Source organism: Poecilia formosa, unplaced genomic scaffold, assembly GCF_000485575.1.
Source record: "Poecilia formosa unplaced genomic scaffold, Poecilia_formosa-5.1.2 Scaffold11, whole genome shotgun sequence".
NCBI lineage: Eukaryota > Metazoa > Chordata > Actinopteri > Cyprinodontiformes > Poeciliidae > Poecilia > Poecilia formosa.
The window spans coordinates 3,815,484-3,836,484 of record NW_006799950.1 but is presented as its reverse complement, the minus strand read 5'-3'; the positions used below and the strand labels follow the sequence as shown (position 1 = coordinate 3,836,484).

The 21,001-nt window shown below is 42.0% G+C and overlaps 1 protein-coding gene across 3 annotated transcripts in view; it reads left to right on the top strand.

Annotated features, from left to right (window-relative positions):
- Window positions 1–21,001, top strand: part of maml3 (mastermind-like transcriptional coactivator 3) — a 129,235-nt gene that overhangs the window by 55,991 nt on the left and 52,243 nt on the right. For all 3 annotated transcript variants that reach the window (XM_016667131.1, XM_007544624.2, XM_016667132.1), the window contains exon 3: window positions 263–1,219. In XM_016667131.1, the coding sequence (XP_016522617.1) occupies window positions 263–1,219 (957 nt within the window). The remainder of the gene's footprint in view (window positions 1–262; window positions 1,220–21,001) is intronic.

Here is a 21,001-nt window from a genome sequence, read left to right as displayed (position 1 = left end):
TCTTATTGGCACTGTTGATATTTTTATTTTATTTTTTATTGACCCTGTATTCACTCTGTTGTCCGGTGCTTCTGGCTGTGGTGGTGCTCACAGACTATGGTAAAGAAATGTTTGTGAAAAGACAACATGGTACAGATTCATTTTAAGAACAAGACTCGAAAAATGCATTGTTTATTGTTTTGTATCAAGACAAAGTAAACCAATATCCCGTAAGATCATTTCTGGCGTGTCTGAAATAACTGCTTTGCTTCCTCCCCATCAGGTGCGACCGTCATCGTCGGGGCCTCAGTTTGCGACCACCGCCAACGGGACCCCTCCCCAGCAGCCCCTGCAGCAGTCTCCAGCTGTTGCTATGCCATCAGGTTCACCGTTGCACAACTGCGTAGCTCGCTCACCTCAGACTCCAACCCAAGCTCAGACTCAAGCAGTCTCCAGGCCTGGGAACGGTTACATGATGAACCCAGTTAATCAGATGGGGTCAGGAGGCGGCCCAGGCGGGGGTGTTCCAGGTGGGAGTGGCCCAGGTGGGACTGGCCCTGGAGGTCAGCCTGTGGGCCCGGTCACACCTGAACTTTCTCCAGCAGAGCAGCTAAAAGCAATAGCCCAGCATCATGTTCACCACAGCAAGATGATGCAGCATAAGCAGCAGAAACAAGCAGCTAACTGGTCACCAGTGGGTGCTCCAACCAGTCCCTTCAACTCTGGTCCCTTTAATCAAGACAAGCCCAACAGCCCCATGATGTATCCATCACAAGTCTTTAACACACCACAGGGCCCTCTGGTGGCTGGGATGGCTTCCAACAATGGGCCGAAAGCCCCCATGAACAACTACCTCCCTCACAACCCCATGGGCATGATGGGACAGCAGCAGCCAAACAGCATAAACCAGAACGCCATGTCCAAACAACAGACGCAGCAGCAGACAGCCGCCATGCTGTCCTACAACAACACAAAACCGCTCAGTCACTTCAGTGGCAGCGGCGTGGACCACATGGGTCAGAGGATGACTCCGCCCATGGCGGGGAACAGTCAAGTCAAGAACCCCATGATGCCGCCCTACATGGGAGGCGCCGGAGGAGGAGGCCAGGGGCCGGGGCAGACGCAGGGGCCGATCCCCGGACAGACGGCCCACCCGGGGGAAGAGCACAAGAGGATGCTGATGATGAAGCAGAAGGTGTTGAACCAGAGCATGCCCTACACCTTGCAGCCTCATGGCCAGGTAAGGGAACTGCATTGTCTTTATTACCTTGTGATGCAGCTGAAGTGTGGCTGATTCTATTTTTTATTTATTTATTTTTTGGTTGTTTTTATACCTCGTCGTTTTCCTGAAGCCATTATATGAAAGAAAATTGGATGGACCAGAGTAAGAGGAGGGTTTTTTTATTTTTTTTTATTTTTTATTAACACTTTTTATGGTTTTCCAGTTCATCTACCTAAGAAGTTTGACATAAAGCTCCTGTTTAATGGCAGTAACAAAGACAGAGCAGACAAACAGATAAACTTTGAGATGCATCAGTAATAATTTAATGCTTTTGTACATCTTTGTATGCAAATTCTACACTATTCTGATTGTTAAAAACTGAACATGCAAGAACATCATATTTTTTTGTCTCCAACCATTATTGGTGATTAACTATTAAGCAGAGGCAATGTGACACTGTGTGAGTGTGTGTGTGTGTGTGAGAGAGAGAGAGTGAGAAGTAGAGCTTTCACTGTAAAATATGGTTTTACCATTTTAAAACTTAGACAAAATGATAATAGAGCTACTATTTTAGATTGTCCTTAAAAGCTTTTATTGACTTGGAGCATGGATAGCATTACAAGAACATGTCATATGTTTTTTCCCCAAGGTAAAGTAGATCCTTATCTAAAAATTAAACAAAGCAACTTAGCTGTTCTCTGTTCATCTTTCCGGTTATCTGTCGCGACAAGTTTCTTTCAAATAGCTTCTTGTTTCTCTTTCTTTTCTCTTACCTTTTTTTTTTTTTTGCACACCGCACTGATACTGAAACTGAGTTTTTTTCTCAGCAACAAGTTCCACACCAAGTGTTGTCTGTGTCCTCTTATTCATTTACCTACTGGAGAAGAATTAGGTATTTGAGATTTGAAGATATCAGACTCCAGATGTTATGGGAGTTAGGACCCACAATGACATACAAATTGCATTTGATACCTTCTTTTTTTTATTATTTTTTATAAAAAGTCGATAAACTAGCATGTTACCAAATGTTGGGCCAATGTATAAGACGGCAGACAAATGATTAAAATGTAATAAAACATCTGTATTGACATGGGTATAAGAAAAAGAAACCATCTAAAAAATGTTACTCCAGTCGTCTATTTGGAGTAGAAATGTACCTTTACGATTGTTTGATGGAAGCACGAGAAAAAGATTAGTAAAATCAGTAAGATTTGGCTCTGATTTGAACTCGGAATGCCCGCTGTTTCAGGTTTAGTATTAAAAATACAGAAGGTTCTTTGATTTTGGGAGTTGTTTCAGGTTGCTCTGTTTTGCAAAAAAGAAAAAATCTTTCAGAGATACAGCCAGGGAAGTTAAAATGGTGGTAGTTGCCCCAGCAACAAGCCAGAACTGGGAATAGGCATAGGAAAATGGCCTGTCGAGAGTGTATTGATGCCTCTGCAACACCAGCAGCCCCGATAGCCCTCCCCCCCCCTAATGTTCCTTCCCCTTGTCCACACAAACGTGCACACTCACACACCAAGCAAACACCAGAGCTAAACGGCTCCTTAGCTCATATCCCCAATCTGTCACAGCTGACTGATGGCTGAGATTGGACCACTAAGCCAAGCTAGCTGCTGTCATTACCCAAAGCCCACCTCGGGCAGTTTGTTTCCCAGCGCAGCCCACTCTGTGCGCTCCAGCAGTTCAGCCAGGTGTCAGGTGGTCCTAATAATGGTCCAAACAGTGTTGTTACGACGGCGGTGAACTGTACCTTTTTTAAACGACACATTCACTCTTTTTTTTTTTTGTTATCGTCGTCGTTTTGTTTCTGGTGCTGTGCATTATCCCAGAGCTAATGGTTGCTGACTCTTATTAGACATAGTGCAGGTAATGCCTGCTGTAACGGTGTTGCTCTTTTTCCTTCCTGTCTCTTGTCCTTCCTTCCTTGTGAGGATGAAATGGCTACAGTCACTTGGTCACCTCCTCTTCCTCCTCCTCCCCTTTCTGGTGATCTCCGAGTCTCCTGTCCCATTCCCCCTTCCTCTGTCTCTGCCAGAGACTCTCAGCACCAATAAAGCAGCAGATTTATTAATATAAGGCCTTTGTGGCTGCTGCCTGGAGGCCTGTGTGTTTGTGTGCAAGGGCAACTCTGTGTATATGTATGTTGGGGTGTGTTTCATAGATTTAGGAAGGTAGGTGAGTAGATTTATTTGTGCAAGTGGAGGGGATTTGAAGACCTGGAAGAGAGGGAGAGAGAAGCAGCAGGCGCAGAAAGGAAATGCTGAAAGGAAAAGATTTATTGAAGAGTGAAGACGGAGCAAAAGAAAACCAAGACCCTGCGATGAGACACGACTGAGCAATGCAGTGTTTGAAATACAAACTAAAATTTCAAATGTATTTTGCCCAGTTCAAGAGCGAAATGTTTTAGTAATTGAAATAAATTGCATCACTCTTGGAAAACATCTTTAAATGAAACTACGACCCCGGGATGCTAAAATGTTCAAAGTTGCAGTTCCTGGTAAAAATATTCTCTCACCCCTTCAACTTCTTTACACTGCGACGTCACAATCACAATCTTTGATGATTTTTAATTTATCTTCATGTGACGGACCAATAGAGAGAAGGACGATGACACAAGGTTTTCAAACTCTTTAAAAATGATCATCATAAAAATGTGGAGTGTATTTGTATTCCTCTCCAAAACGTTTAAGAACCACCTTTTCATGCATTTACAGCTGCACGTTTTTATGAGTGTCTTTATGACGCCTAGTTTTCCACATCCAGACACTGGACTGCTTGCCAACTCTTCTTTGGAAAGTAGCTCAAGATCATTGAGATCAAAGACGACATCTGCTGAGATCCATTCCCAATTCTTGACACGGACTCGGAGTTGAATGCGCTTCGATCCAAACCATTCAGTTGCAGTTTCAGCTCAGCGTTTTAGGGTTGGTGTTGTGCTAGACGCTTCACCTCAACCTTGGCTTTCAAGTCTGGCAGCTTCCAGGGGATCGTCTTATATTCAGCTCCATCTGTCTTTCCTGTCCTTTACGAAGAACAGCAACCCCACAGCATAATTCTGCCACCACTATGTTTCAAAATGGGAATGGTATTTACAGGGCGATGTGCTGTATATGTTTATTTTGGATACTTAGTTTTTTATGTGAGTTTTAGTCCCATGTGACCAAAGTTACCTCGTACCTCATAGATTCTTCTTTGAGTAATGCTGACCTCGCTTGGTCTGTCGGTTTTGGTAAACAGTCAGCTCTGCCTTGCTCTTTACATAGACCTTCAAACCCCAGCCTATTGATTTGCTGGGGTTAGTTGTGGAGAATCCTTAGGATTCTCCACAACTTTATCTCTGAACTGTCTGTGGTATTGTTCTGCATTATGCTGCTTGTTCTCTAATTAAGCTACACATGAAGTTACGTTGACGGGTAACTTCAGAAGGCATCTGTTTGTGGTGGAGTTTATTTAGGGACATTGAAGTAAAGGGGGCTTTAAGCTAATGCACTCCACACTTTTCAGATGTTTTTGTAAGAAAGTATGAAAGCATCCATCATTTTGCTTCCACTTTGCTCTGAAATTCAACACATTGGAGTTTGTGAGTGTAACGCAACGACATGGATAAGAGTTAAAGGGGAGCTGATGCTTTTACAGGGCACTGTGTGTCTTTCTGAAATCTGTTGCTGATATTTACAAATGAGGATCACACCAAGTTGTAAAACTGTCTTCTTAATTTTAAAACTATCTCTTTGACCAGCAGGCAAAAAAAATGTCATGACATGATATGCTCAATAATGTGTAAAATTCAGCTTTTAAATGAAGTGCATCTTTCAGAGTGGAAAAAATATAAACACATCAACCAACAGCATATGCTTTGATGCACTGTCTGACTTTCATAAAAATCAAATAAAGGTTGGGGACACAAGCTTTCATACAAAGCAGGAATGGTCTCATTATTCCTTTTTTTGTTGTTGTTGGATTCTGAACTGTTGGCTAAACCAAAGAACCTTTTTTTTCTTCATTTATGGGTTATAGCCTTAAATAAAATCTGGATCAGTTAAATTCAGAAAGAGCAGGCTCGACCTCAAAGAAAAGCAGGAATTCACGTTGGGCAGGAAATCACCAAGTTGGTGCATTTCGACTTTATATGGCCATGTCAGAAAATTGTTAAAATAACTTCCAGTTATGCAACCACTGAATAAATGCATTTCAAATAACTTTCTGTAAAGCTTAAAAAAAAGGAATAAACTTGAACAATCTACACTTATTCTCACTTAAAAGGGCTAAATTCACACGTGGATAGAATTATATCAGATCAGCGTGATGAAAGAATCGTAGTTCAGGAATCTGAAGGAGGTTTGCTCCTTTTAAACCTCAGACATTTAGTTTGACATTCTCCTTACTGTTGAAGTGGGAGTCGATGCCAAAGTGAGACCAACATTTCTGTCTGAGGCCTTGAGAAAGAAGAATGTCGCAGTATTTCAGCATGAAGATCACAACAGCATCTGAAATCAGCTGCTTAACTCTGTGGAAAAGAGGGGGACATTTAAAACAACGGCCAACACGCACAGTTCTGACTGTCACAGCAAGTTTATTCATGCAAGAAATGAAACCAAGTCCCTGAAACCCCCCAACGTGTCACAATCGGACCTACAGCAGGCTCTTGATGCTGTTGAGGTAAAACTGCACATCTGTGCAATCTGACAGAGGAAAGCTTTGAAGGCTAGACTTTCTCAGAGGGCCATAGATGTCGAACAGGACATCTGGAATCATGTTTAGTTAACGTGAGTCTGAAAATGAACAACTAGGATGTATGGAGGTGGAAGTGTCATGATGTGGGGAAGCTTTGCTGCTGGAGGAGCTGGTCAGCTCACCACCATATCTATAGGAAAAGAAGAAACGGTATTAGATGCCATTATGTGACCACGTCCCAATGAAGAACAGAATGTTTAATATCCTATTTTTGTTTTTCAAACCTTTATTTAAATTCAGTTTTCCTCTTGCACAAACTTACGCGTGCGTGTATTAGCAGTTTTTCTGGGTGCATCTCGTCTCACAGGTGGTGTTTAAAAATGTGCCCATGCCATCCTCTCCCTCTCTGTTTCCGCGAGCGTGCGTGTGTGTGTGTGCAGGCTAATCCTGTTAGCAGCTGCTCAGGGAAACTTCAGCCTCGCTCCTCCAAAGCTCGTTAGTCAAGCTTTAATTGTTGCTCCCTCGCTTTGCATATTGCCATGACGCTAATTTATGCCCGTTGTCGCGGTTACCGTCGCCACGGTGGTGAATGTCTGAGAAAGGAGTGGGCGGGGCTGCAGGAAGGCTCGTGCACGAGCCGGTGTGTGTCTTGTCTGTGCGACACGGCGATGGTGAGACGGATGTGGCTTCTTGCACAAGCAGCTGTGCGAGGCTGGCAGTTTGTAGGCGGGTCTCTGGAGTTATCTGAGTGATGATTGGATGAGAGTCGACTGACAGGTGCTGGCCTCAGTGGAGGGCTGACTGATTGAAGCGGGAGGTTTGACTCTGAATCGGCGTGTGCAGGAAATTGTGGTGCGTGGAAGAGCTGAGGAGCTCGTGCTGCTACAAGGTGGTTGATTTTTAGGTTATAATACATTTTGTACATTTTCCTGAAGCGTATGACAAAAGAAGAGCACACCAAGAGCCTCTTGAGTAATAAAATCAAAATCTCAACTCATGTTATAAAAATGAAATACAGGAGTTTTGCTGAATACCTTCCAAAAAATGGTCTCTTGTGAACACCTGCCTCCCTTTTCTTTTTAGAGTTTAACTGACCATCGGTATTCGGTGCCTCCAGAAGTCACTTAATTAGTAAAGGTGGTCCACTTTTTGTAATTTTAATCTGAGTTTACACATAGCCATATTTTAAGGCCTCAGAGGATTAGCAGAAAACTAACACTGCGCCTCACCCTGAGCAACCGTTCCCTCCATAAAACACGTTGGTGGTAGAATCATGATGTGGGGCTGGTCAGACTCGATGGAGATGGATTGAGCTAAAAACAGGGCAGTCCTGAAGGAAAGCTGAGAAAGGATAAAAGGAGGTGGGACTGAAGCAGAGGTTGACTTTAATGGACCCTAAACCAGCCTGAGGTGCAGTTGTCTCTTATCACTTAAAATATGTAGGATTAATCAGGCTGTGGACGGATGGCAGACGCCATTTTAACCCATACACATTTGTGTAGCAGAAACCCGTGAGAACTGATGTTTGCGCTTCGTACTGGAGGATTTTAACCACAAACATAGTTGAGAGAGAGAGAGAGAGAGAGAGAGGGAGAGGGGTAGATGCAGCTTGAAAATGTAATCCGGCCTTTGTGTTGGTCAATCGCATAAAATTTGATCGGAATACCCCGAAGTTTTCAACGCGATGAGATGTGGGAAGGTTCAAGGAGAGCGGATGCTTTAGCGTGGCGTTGTACCACGGAAGACTAACCGATCCCCTGCCCTCCCCCCTAACAGGAGCAGGAGATATTACCCTCCCAACCCTCACAAAAACACATTTCATCTCCTGCTCCCTCTGTCACCCCCCACCCCTCACCCGCCTGCACATATAGCCTCTACCAGAGTGACAAATAAACAAGTGAATGCTGCTGCTCACTCTCCCTCCTCCGTCTCCCTCTCTCTCAGCCACACGTGTCAGGGCTTGAGCTGAGCCTCCCTAAGATCCTATGGAGAGACTCTGGGGATATCGAGAGAGACGAAGGAGGGAGGGAGGGACGGAGGAGTGAGGGAGGCGTCTGGGTGGAGTGGAAGGGGCTGACTGCTGTGTTCCTGTGTGTGTTTGCTCTCTGGCTCCTCCAAGATGCTTCATGTTAAGACAAACACAAGACAAACAGCTCTCTCTATGTGCTCCTGCTGTCCGTTCCTCTCTTATTTTCTCTCATGGCTTCCTCCTCCCCTCCTCGTGTCGCCTCACCCTTACCTCCCTCCTCCACCTTGCCTCTTTAACTGCCTCTCCTGCGCTCAGAGCGGGCGGCTACTGCTGAGCTGCACTACTCCCAATCAATAGCGCGCGCACGTGTGTGTGTGTGTGTGTGTGTGTGTGTGTCCCTTCTCGTGCATCTTCTGCGTGTGTACTGTTTGCACAAATGTTTTTTTTGCCTGCCGAACAGTACAGACGCATGACGGTGAGTTTAATATGCAAAAGCATCTACTGAGGTGTCTGTGTGTGTACGTGTGTGTGTTTGTGCATCCACATGTGCATGTTTGAGCAGCATCAGTAGCAGCGGGAGGGAAAACAATTCCCAGCCTCGACTCGCCTCCCCACAACACACAACCACCAAATTTGTTTGGCTTGCTTCGACCGCGGCAGAGAAAACACACCGAGACAGACCATCTCCACCCATTTGACACGCCCCGGAGGTGTGAGCGCTGGCTCCGAGAGGAAACATCAATACTCGCCTCCACCAACAGGCTGCCTTTGGAGAGGATTGTCCCTGTATGGTGGAGAGCTTACCAATGTGTGTGTGTCTGTAATCAAGCTTTTTTTGATATCAACCCCATCTACAGCGATGGCCGACCTGCAGGCCTGACAGTTCAGAAAATGTGTCCTGATGGAAAGTGTGTGTGTGTATATGTGTGTGTGAGTGCGTGCGCATGCTTGGGGGGTATTCTTATTCTGTGTCTGTGGGCCAAAGGGAGAGAGGAAGGCAAATGCAGTCAGGGGGCTGAATACTAAACAGACTGCCATCACCCTGCCAGCACCTCACTCACACACACGCACACACACTTTCGCTCAAAAATGCATGCATGCTTGGTTGCTCTACCTCTTCCGTACGCAAACGGTGCACACATGAAACAAGAGAAGCGCACGCTCTCTCCTCATGCCAGCGGCTCAAACTTTGGCTGCCTTGCTCGGCTGCCGGTTGCCCTAGCAACCGTTGCCCACAGCACTTCGCAGCCCAATCGAGACGAGGGTAGGCGTGTGTGCTCATGCCCGTCGGTTCTCGCGCGCGCACCAGCCCGTCTCCCCGTCCAAATGTTTCAGGCGGTTGCGATAAATAAAGCCCAGGATCGCACTAGGATCACTGAGCCGGACTTAAAGGGCTAAATGAGCGGCGATGCTGGGCGTCGCCGTGGAGATGGAGGTGTAAATAATGGGCTTGGTTCTCACCTTGATGGCTCTGATGGGTTAAAATGTGTCCACCATGCTAGACGACACACATGTGCAGAAATGCGAAGACACAGATGTCGCCCCGTTCTGATCCCTTAAACAAACCGTCACATGTTTAATAGGATGCTGACACACACACACACACACACACACACACACTCTGTCACTCACCATTAACACTTCTCTGGTTTCCGTCAGGATCTCATTACGCATTTGCTTCCTTTTAAAAAAATAAAATAAAATCTTGAACTTTTTCAGGTTTTATCACATTACCATCACAAAAAATGATGTTTCTTTACTGATATGTTTTAAGTGACAGAAAACATATGGATGCAAAGGCCGAAATCCTTAAGTTTCACAATTATTATTGTAAAAACTAATCAGTTTTTATTTTGTCATTTTTACCTGCTCAACAATAACCTTAACATGAAGTTTCTCAATGAAACGGAATCATAAAAGGTGATTGTAAATCATTTTCAGTTCAAAGCATGTTAGGGTCTTATGAAAGTAAAGGCCCTGAAATTTCTTCCATTTTTGTGTTTGCTAGTTTCTTGGTCTTAAAAACTGTTTTAGACTAGAATAGAATTGCCATTTATTTTATTTATGCTGCTGTCAGGTGTGACAGCAGCATAAAGGCATGAAGGTTCACACAAAGGGTCTTATAATCATCATCAGCCTCCAAAACTGGTGGATTTTAACCATTCCGCAGACCGTCAGGCCACACATCACCCAAAGTGGAGTTTCATTTGGAAGTGGAAGCATCATGGTGTGGGGAGGCTTGTCTTCACGGACAGGAAGGCTGGTCAGAGTTGATAGGAAGATGGATTCGGTTGAATAAAGAGGGGAATCCTGCAGGAAAACATCTTAGAGGCAAAACACCTGAGATTGAAGCACAGCAGAAAACTGCTCATAAATTTAGTCCCACAGATTTATAAACACTTTGAAAACTGATGTCCATATTTGTCCAAGTAGGTGGAACAATAAGGGGCTAAAATGGCAGCCATAAAGCAGGTTGATACCCTAAACACTTTCTGCTGTAACTGCAGCAATAATAAGTTTCAGCTCATGGTTGCTGAAGATAATTGCGCGCCACTTTTTTCGCATTGTCATTTTAAAAACTGCTAAACTTGTGTGTCATTCTTCTCTCACTTTCCAACAATGACCCTCGTTGTGTTGGTCTGTCTGTCACGTGCATCCCCATCTACCAACACAAAACACACTGCCACAGATAATTAATACGACTTTGGAGTGTGTTGGTGACGTCCTCCAGCAGATTCTCTCTCATTCTGTACAATCGTACCATTCCATGCTCCCTGTCATTTGTCTGTGAGAGCTGAAGAAAGCAGGCGCTGGAGAGTCAGGCAGGTAAAAGTGAAACAGAGAAGGTAAAACAGACAGGAGTGGGAGCAGGACAAGTGGGGGGTGTGCGCCAAGGATTTCAGGATTACTTTGAGAATTTTGACTCTGTCTTAACCGAGTAGAAATGAGGAGGTGGCAGCGACGGGGGTAGATTGGCTCCTCGGAGCAATTTACCTCAAATGGCTCCGACACAGCTAATCCGCTCTTAAAGGAGCCTAATCCAGTAGACTTGTACCTGATACTGAGGGAAGATGAGGTGGGAGAGGGGCGGGCAGGCAGGCAGACGACGAAAACACCGAGAGAAGCAGGAAAGAGGCTGTAGAGAGAGGCACACAAGATCGATTTTATCGTGCTCAGACCATAGATGTTCTTCATTTGCAATTGAAATATGATGCAGAATTGAATACAGGCTGAAGCCCTCTGCAGAAAAGCTGGTGATCGAGGCTCTGTCTGCTGTTAGTGCTGCTCTTGTTTTTGGTGCACTTTTTAGATTTCATAGACTCAAAGTGTCTTCAAAGTCATTCTTATCATAATTTAAGATGGCTTGTACACAGTAATGGATTTGTTGAAATGCATTTATTAATTATTCTCTTAAGAATTAATAAATGCACAATTAAAAGCACAATCTTACCAAGTATTTGTGGTCCAGTTTCTAATGTAAATATATTGGCTTTGTCTTATTTCAAGTGTACAAACTTATTAGTAGCATTACTGCAAGATTTAGGAGCTCGTTTTGAATCAGTCATTTCTTAATATTGATGAAAACATACTTGTTCCACTGGCTCATAATTTCACTTAAGACTTTTTGCCTTATTATAAGTAAAATAATCTGCCAATATAGCTAGTCCTTTTTCAACAATACAAAGAAATTTACTTAAAATAAGCCCTTAAATCTTGCCGAGAAGATGCTAAGTTAATTTAGTCTTATTTCAAGTGTACGAAGATATTTGCACTAGAAACTCAACCAGAAATACTTGGTAAGATTTTGAATTTTTGCAGTGTTACCTTCTTAAAACACCTACTATTATGTCTTTGCTACGTGCCCACAGTTGGTCTAAGTTTGCATATGTTTGGGTTTAAACAGACGGCTGGTTTGTTTTATAACCAGTTTTCCATATTTATTGGTCTTTTAAGATAACGTTTCACATGATCCTGTTGAATGAACTGAATTTGCTCAGCTGGTTTTGGTGGAACAGCTTTAGTGACAAAGGAAATACAGAGGAGACGCACAACACTTGAGCTCTCCGGCTCTGTGCCAGCTCTGAAGGCTCATGGCTGTTCTCTGGCACCAGGAGTTAAATAAAGGATGAACAGTTTAGATTTTTCTGGTTTACTGGCCAGCAGACTGGATGTAAAGACTTTATTGGAGACGAAACAAAGAGGATGACAAATATGTAGACATTTATTATAGGGAATTGTGGCGCAGATAAACTGTTAACGCTAGAGAGAGTGTTGCACGAGACCATTAGGAAGTTACAGCAATAGTTTACGTGGTTTTATAGGTTAGATAAGGCAAGAAACTGAAGATGGTGTGAAAAGTTTTTCCTCCCTGACAGGAAAAACTAAGAATTGCCTCAAATATGGACCAATACACGGGAAAAATGGAAGCGATTGAGTGTGGAACAAGCTCTGAAACTAATAACTTGCATAATTTAACATATGTCTGTTCTTAAGTTTCTTTTCTAATTTTTTTTTCTTATTAAAATACTTTTTCTGACAAAAAAAGTAAAAGTATGTGGAGATGTGGCAATAGAAAAGGCAGGTAACACTGCCGCTACGAAGTGGACCACATCTAAATGCAGCAGATTTGTCACCGAGTTAGAGTTGAGTGAAATGTCAGGAAAAAATCCCAGAACTTATCAATCTTGTCCCTCTGATTTCTAATTTCTGTGCGGTTAGCTGCAGTTAGGTGCCAAATGTTTCACTGTGCATAAAATGCACTGCTGCGTTTTAAAATTCGCCTCACAGCCCCACGAGGTGACAGCAGATCAAATTGAATGTGGAGCGAATCTCCAGATTTTTGTTATATATTGCTTGTGTTATTCCCTCATTTTCTTTTCTCGTTGGCCAGATCTAGTTTTCTCTGTGGTTATTTTTCTGATTCTTTTCACACTTCTTAGAGTTTTCTCCCTTCATCGTTGCATTTTTATATATTCTCAGTCATTTAGCATGTTTGCAGAAAGGTGGTTGTTGTTTTTTTTTCTTCTTGCCTCCCTGCACAAATCTTGTGCCTTTCTCCACACACTTCATGTTTTCCTCAACATTTCCCCTCCATGTTGTTTGTTTCCCTCTAAGAAATGAAGCAAAATAAACTTGAACCCCAGGAAGGTGATTGATGGCGGCACAGAAACTTGCTCGCTCTCCATCGTTTTCCTTTTCCCTGTCCTCTCTTTATTCCCACAGTCACTGCTTCATCCTCCTCCTCCTCCTCCTCAACATCTCCCACTGGTGCCGTGACTCCTTCTCACACACGGAGATGGTTTATAAAGTTTGATTAATTAATTAATTATCTGGGTCTGGAGGGTGGAACCCAGACAAGTAGTTTTTATAAATTAGATACGCTAGACTAATTAGCTCTGAGATTCACTGTCATTTCAGATGTCGTTAGCTTATTTATTTCTAATTCTGTTTGAAACTGATGCTGTGCAGACACCTACAAAAACACGTCTTTTATCTAAAATATTATAATTATCACGATATTAGTCTTTGGTGATATAGCGGTGACTGAGCTTGCATCTCGTAGCCTTCCTCGGCCCGTGCGCAGGTTTGTTTGGCGTGTGACTGTACTGGCTGATCGCATCCATCAGTTGCCGTGACAGCTGCGGCGCATGGAGCCAGCCTTATCAGGCGCGCACAGGACACCTATCGTGGGTCCTATTGTCCCAGCCGCCATGATAAGTAACACGGGGGAGGAAGACTGAGGGGGGCTGTTGCAGGAAAATTGTGATGTTGACAAGTGCTGGACTGATTGTGGAACCAAAAAAACAAACAAAAAAAAACAAAACGTACGTCTTAATATAAATGCATGGAAAGCACCTCTGAGAAGAGAAAAAAAGGGGCAAATAAACACATTTCCACGTGAATCTGAGGATAAAATGCCGCCTGTTCTATAAAGATGAACTATCTTAATCTGAGTTTTCAGCTTTTGCTGATTTCGAATTTGATTACAGAAACTAAAATCAGGACACTTTACTCCTCTCCAGGGTTATGTGCACAGCCGATTTGTGTCTGTTCATTTGCAGAGCTCCATCTCTGCTGCTCACTTTGTGTTTCCTAAAATTTCCAGGATCCTCTCCAACAGTACATGTAAACACACACCCTCACTGAGGAACACATCTTTCCTCAGCAGGAAAGACGTGTTGTCAAGCGGATTCCAGGGCACACTGATCCAGACCTGTACTCAGATTTAATGACAACACAAACATCTAACACTGAGTTTCATTCAGGTGCCAGTTTCATTAACGTCAGGCCCTTTGTGGGACGGTTTTACTGTCAAATCCTTTTGTTTGGTGTTAAAGTTGTTTAGCGCCGTTTGGGTTCTTGTTTTCTTCCGACTTGGTGAAGTATATAAGTATCGGGTATGGATGTGACTGTACAATAGGTTGATTGTTTGATAATCCTGAGTAAAAATAACATCATAGTGTCAGCACAAAAAGTTAAAGCAAGAAACTAAGATCTTAATTGTTTTTATTTAAAGTAGAAAGTACAACATAATGATTTTAATGGTTTTTATAACGTTTAATTTAACTTGCCTATTTGGATTTTGATGCTTCATTTAGCTAAGATTATTTTGTTTTCTATGCTATGTTTTGACTCATTAATTATATCAACACAAACATGTTTTATAGCTGGGGAAAACATCTGGACACCTTGCACTAATAACCAGTGTTAGTTCTTAAGTTTAGATAATTTCAGTGAGGTACTTCCTTCAGCCATCAGTCTGAGGAGAGTTAATGCCTCTTCACTTTCAGGTGGGTGATGTTTGAGCAGTTTCCTGCATGTTCAGCCCGTTTCGTGTCGCTGAATGTCGAACCTGCTTTCACCTGACCGGAGTCTTTCTATCTCATCCCCTGGTTGATTTACTGACATGTTTTGCGTCAGCTGCAGGGTTCAGTTCCTTAATTTCTAACTATCTTATATTGTTTAACTGTAATAAATGTATTGTTTAACCTTTAATCTTCTCTCTGCTTTTAACTCACTGCTCACTGTTGCCTGAGTTTTACTGATTTCCTACTTAAGAAAGGGTGGAGTTGTTGCTGAACAGCGTTGGCAGTAACATTTATAACATTACTGCTAATTTCCTAGAAGTAACAGCGCCGCTCGACCTGACGGGATGTATTTCCCGGCTGCAACATTCTGAATCTCGAAACCCTCCACAATCAGCTGGCTGCTCAGTCTGCTGCTAAATAACGAAACAACAAAACAAACCAGTGCGTCCTCCGGTACTGCTGTAGTTGATCTCAAAAGAAATTGTATAGCGCTGCTGCTGAGTACATCTGTATCAAACAAATTCCTGTTTACGCTGTAAAAATGTGCCTTGTATGCTCCAGATTCATGTTTGTTTTGAAACATAATTTATTTTAGTGTAGAATTATATTTTTGTCTCTCAGTTGTAACATTTATTTTGTCAATAACAAGTGTCAGGGAAATGAAAGCAAGAACTGAAGATAATCATTTCAAATAAAATAAAGTCAAAGGTAAAGACTTTCATGAAGGATATTAAAACTCAATAGAAAGATCCGTTATTGTCCCACAATGAGGAAAATTCAAGTGTGCAAGCAGAAATTTCAAGGTAAAAAGAATTGTGCATATTCAATCATTGGAAAAAAAAAAGTGTGTATATATACATATATATTTAAAGACAGAACAGACTGTACAGAAAGGAGCAAATTTACATTAGAAAATAATGGTGAACATTTATTAACATTATTTAACACTAATTATTATAAGTGTCACCATTTTGCTTAACAGGGAAGCGGTATTTTTAAATGGTTTTGATAAGAGGACTGAACATGTACAACTGTTGTAATTCATTACAATTAATCCTATTGTTTGCTGTTAGCAAACACTCCTGTGTCTTCAAAAATAAGCTGCTATGATAATGGAAATAGACTCAGGTATCAAGTATTTGTCTTATTATTGGTATCCAGTTTGAAATGTTAGTATCCTGACGACCTTATGAGGTTCTTTTCTTGGAGTGCTGCGTTTGGTTTAAGTCAACCATGTCCTCTCTTCAGGTGTCAAAATATTCAGACTCATCTGTCCAAAGAACGTTATTTTATTCTGTTGCTAAAATCGTCTTTCTGAAGATGTTCAGAGGATGTGAGGAGCATTCTTTGAGATTTTACAGGATCCACAAACCAGCGCTCTGGAAAGGCCTTTCGTTTGTGTTTTTATTTGCCTGCGAAACAATGCCGACTGAAAAGGAAATGGCTGAAATGAAGTCTTTGCCGAAAAGGACTTTCAGCCTTGCAGCTTATTCTGATATTTGCACTCTATATGTAAAAAAAAAACAAAATGTAGTTTTATGGGCGAGCCTTCCTTTTCATTTCTAAACAGTTATTGCTTTCCAGCTCAATAAGCTTCTAACACGGGCCTCTTTCTGGGGGATTGTAAAATCTTCAGAAGAAGCTCATGATTATTTTGTGATTATCATACTGGCATTTCATAACACCCTTAATGTATTTTAAGTTTATATTTTATCGGCTTCATCTTCATCACTGTGCTAAATGTAAATTGAAAGTGTACGTTTATTTTGCTTTCTGGTGTTGCGTTGAGGTCTTCCTCGATGAAGGAAAATTTCTTCTCGGCTTGCTTAAGATAATTATAATAGACTCCAATACTGCGCTGGTTAAATCAATTGCAACACCAAATGTTTAAAAAAATTTAAAGGCATATCATTTATTTCTACATGAGAGTCTGCAATGTGCTGCTGCCATTCCTGAGCGGAAGAGAAGGCAAACTTGTAAGATGCGACCTTCTGACACACAAAAAAAGTGAATTTTCTGACCTTCTGCCATTAATCGACAATCATTTTGGTGATGGTAAGCACTAAGACACGTCATCATTCTCCTTATCTCTCTTTTTTTTCCTGCCTTTGCGTTCCATCCCCCCTCTATCCCAGTATCCCTTATTGAAGCTTTTGCGCAAGAAGGCAGAAAATCTGCTTACCTCACACACACAGGGATGTTTGGCAGCCTCACACCAAGTTCAAACTGCTTGGGAAAGCACAGCTTTACCTGCACTATCAACAGTAAACGTGTGTGTAGATCCTGTATGTGCATATATATCCTCCCCTGTGGTTGTGTATAGCCTGTGTGTGTGTGTGTGTGTGTGTGTACAGTAAACAATACCAGCACATTTGTGTGTGAGGCTCTGCCTCCCACAAACAGGAAAAAAAAAAAAAGCTTCAGTGTTACTGAAGGCACCGCTTTAAGTGAGAACATGTAAAGTGATTATTAACACCTTATTTTTCTGTTTGACAAAGTTAATTACCTTTTGTTTTGTTTCACAATGCTGCACGGTTTGATTTAAAATGGCGATCAGTCATTTTTCACACTTTGTGCAATGCAGAAACACAGAGCTGTTCTTTCAGGCAAATTGGAAAGAGATGCCATTTTGTTTTCAAGTTTGAGAACTGTTTTGATCAGCAAATAAAATAAATGAGATAGAATAGTAGCAGTGAACAGAACAGGCAATTTATCAGCGGATATTAATACCAAATTTCCTAAAACCTAATCTCGCGAGGCACCAGCAGTGAATGCTGTATTTTGTCGTTGTCAGCAGCTTTCGGCTTGTCGACGATGTCCTCGACGATGTCGAGGACCCCAGAGAGTTTCCACACCCCGGACCGTCCCGGGATCAGCAGCAAAATGTCATAAATACTTTAGCTGAAGAGTAGAGGGGGGTCAGTAGTCCTGCTGCAGTTTGCAATCCTGATGGAAAAGTAAAAAATAAAATAAAATACGTAGAAGTTTATAATAATTTAAATTTCTCTCCTTAAAAGCATTTTGTCTTTAGTCTAAACACGTTATGTAGGTTGGAGCCCTAAATATCTGCAATTTAATGTTTTTTGTTCTTGATGCCACATGCAAAATGGGACTTTAACCAACCAGTATGGAATGATGTCTGATTGTTATTTTTTTTTATTATATTTTGACAGGAAGACTGTTTTTTCTTTTTTTTCTTCTTTCTATTGGTGAATTTTGGCTGACTCTCGATCAGACATCCAACCTTTTCTTATGGTGTGAAACATCCGTGCCCTGAAAGGCTGTTATGAGCAGCAGGAGCTTTTTTCTCCTTTTGTTCCTTCAGTGCAAATTTGCTCATAGCAATAAATAGTTTCAGGTGCATTTCAACTGAATTTATTCATGTTCATAGTTTGAACTAAGATTCACATTCAGTTGTCATTCATTCAATTAATTTTTTAATCGTCTGTTCTCATCTTAGAGTTCAGATATCTTTTTTTTTTCCTTGAAACTTGTTTTAATAATTGTTCCCAATATTTAAGCACAGCGAGAATGGTTTTCCACATCAGCTAGCAAAACCTTCACTGACTTAATACGTCGTCCATCATCTGTACACGCTCATCATTGGGTGGCCGGTGCCCATCTCTGGTGGTCACTGGGTGAGCGTACGCCCTTGACAGGTTGCCAGTCCATGATGGGGCAACCAACAATGCACACACACACATTTTACAGAGACCAGTAAACCTCAGTCATGCTTTTGTTTAAGTAGCCAGTGCACCCATTCATGGTGAGGATTTGCAAACACCATGCAGAAAGACTTTAGGATTCAAATCCAAGACCTTCTTGCTGCATGACGAACTGTGCCAAAGTGCATATGTGTTGTTAGTTCCAGAATGAATTGGGTCTTGTTTCAGCAGCTTCCCACAAACCCACATCTGGTCACAATCCCTGCCTGCAGCAGGCTCTGCACAGTAGCACCCGAGCCTGGATTCAGATGCGTGTCAGATAAATCTGTTCTTTAAGGCCTGAAATGTGGGAGAAAAAAAACAAAAAACAAAACACAAAAATAGTCACAAAGTTATCACTTTTAAGGATACATGTCAAAAAAGTTTCCTGCACAGGAAACTTTACCCTGAAAGTCTCTCAGTTTATAGAGCATCTACTCCCAAATGGCGGACAATGCAGTGACACCGGGGAAAGCGGCACTCAATTCAAGCTTGTCAAGTAAAAAGTCAGCTTAAGAGTTGCTGCTATGTCACAGTGCATATCCATGGTGGAGATATTTCAGGAGACTCGAAAGCTTTGCGTTTTCAGATCTGACCCATTCTGCAACCGGCCTCTGAGGGAGATGACATGTGAGCTACTTGATCCGCTGGTTAAGCCTCACTGTTCATTGTGCTGCAGCTGCTTGAGAACGTAGCATCATTACATCATCACCCAGAGCCCGGTCCCCCAATTACTGTCGTTAAGGGTCTTCTTTGACATTGGCTGCTGTAATACCAAATATCAGGCTTTTACTTATAGGCATGCCTGTTGTCATTAAGTACATTTGACATTTCTACTTGCACCTGAGACATGCTTTATTCAGAACCTTAATTGAGCCCCTTAATACTTAAGAATAATTGACATTTCAAGCCAAAGCACCATTCAACGATCTCTGTCAATTAGTTTGGTATTGAGTGAAAGAACAAAAATGTTGTAATCACCAGTGTCTCTTTTCACAACTGACTTGTTCCCCCGCATTTATCCATACAATGCTAATTAATGTAGCACTAATAAAAGGTGATACTGAACACACACATTCTAAGCGTAGCTGACAGGTGGCATGTTATGGTTAATTTAACAAGTCTGTCTCCAAGAGGGCTGATGTTAGCAACTGGACTAGTCCTATTTAATATTTCTGCTTAAAATTAGCCAGCATGTATGTTCACTCATTTAGCTAGCTTGCACTCTGCTGCTTGAACATATGCCACTTTTAGCATGCTAGTAGTACTTTGATTTATTTATTTTTCTAACCTCTAAACAAAGTGAATCAACGAAATCGCATTTTGCTGTTGGTGAATTTTCAAAGTGAAAAGGTGGGATAGTTTTACTTTTGTTGCCTTTCAATAAACAATAATAATAATAATAATAATAAAAACTGATTTTCCAGCTTAAGTAGCTCACTGCTCAAAACTCTTTAAGGAAAAATCTTTAAGTTCTGATCACTGGACGATTGATGCACAAATCTTTTCATAATGTGTGCATGCCACAAAAAGGCAAGACTGAGAAGAGAATCCATACGCCTAGCTTCCCGTTCCAGATTTAGCTCGCAGTAAATATTTCTGCTCAGGATAGATTGCCGACGTGTGTTTTTGAGAGAGATCAGCGTTGCAGAAACAAGCACAAATGGGCAACTATCAGTCTTCAGTAACAGTTTGACACCAGGAGTCCTGGATGGCTGCTATATTTTGCATCATCACAAGGACATTCGGGTCTCTTTAGGCCTGTTTTGGACAGAGCTGCTCGACAGAATTACCCACTCAGTTTATGTATCACAGTGCCATCCTCTAAACAGCTTAAAATAGAAAGGTGGCAGCAACAACTGCTGACCAGCTGCAAATTTACTGATGGACACAAACTGTGAGCAGGCAAAACGGCTTCAACGTCCACAGTTTTCTGTTTGATGGTAACTAAAGTTTGGCAAATCTAGGCGACCTAATCCAACAATATCATATTTATTTTATTAGTACATTTTTACACTTGATTTGCTGCTATATTATATTTGGCATTTTGTATATTTTAGAAGGTGAAGCTGTTATTTAAAGGAAGCTGTAGAAATTATTCCAGGAGATGGAGGGTTCTTAATGGTGAGCGTATGATAATGAGGCATCCGCAGCCTGCAGAGCTGTACATCCTAATAGCTACATTGATGGTTAGAGGTAGATGGAAGAAATAAATCGCTGTGCAGAGTGTGTCTCCGACAGTTATTCCAGACTCACTGCTCACCGGAGCGGAGGTTTGCTACGAGCACATCTATTTGTTTTCCTACTCCATTTCACCTTGACATAGGCAGCAGGCCCAGGTTTATGACATTGTGTGTGTGTGTGTATATGTGTGTGTGTGTGTGTGTGTGTGTGTGTGTGCACGCGCGTCCTAAAAGGCAGGCTGGTGTGTGATTTTTATTTTTATTTTCCTTCTTGTAGAAAGCAATCTCCCTGTTGGAGCTCATGAATCAATCTTAGGGGAGCGGGAATGAAGAGTGCATGTGAGAGTTTGACTCTTTCTCCAGGCTTATGCCTGTCATTAGTTGGTGTGCGGGCATCATGTGCTCGCCTTGCCTGACGGTAGAGTTTTGTCTACAGCATGACTGCTACGTCTTGAAAT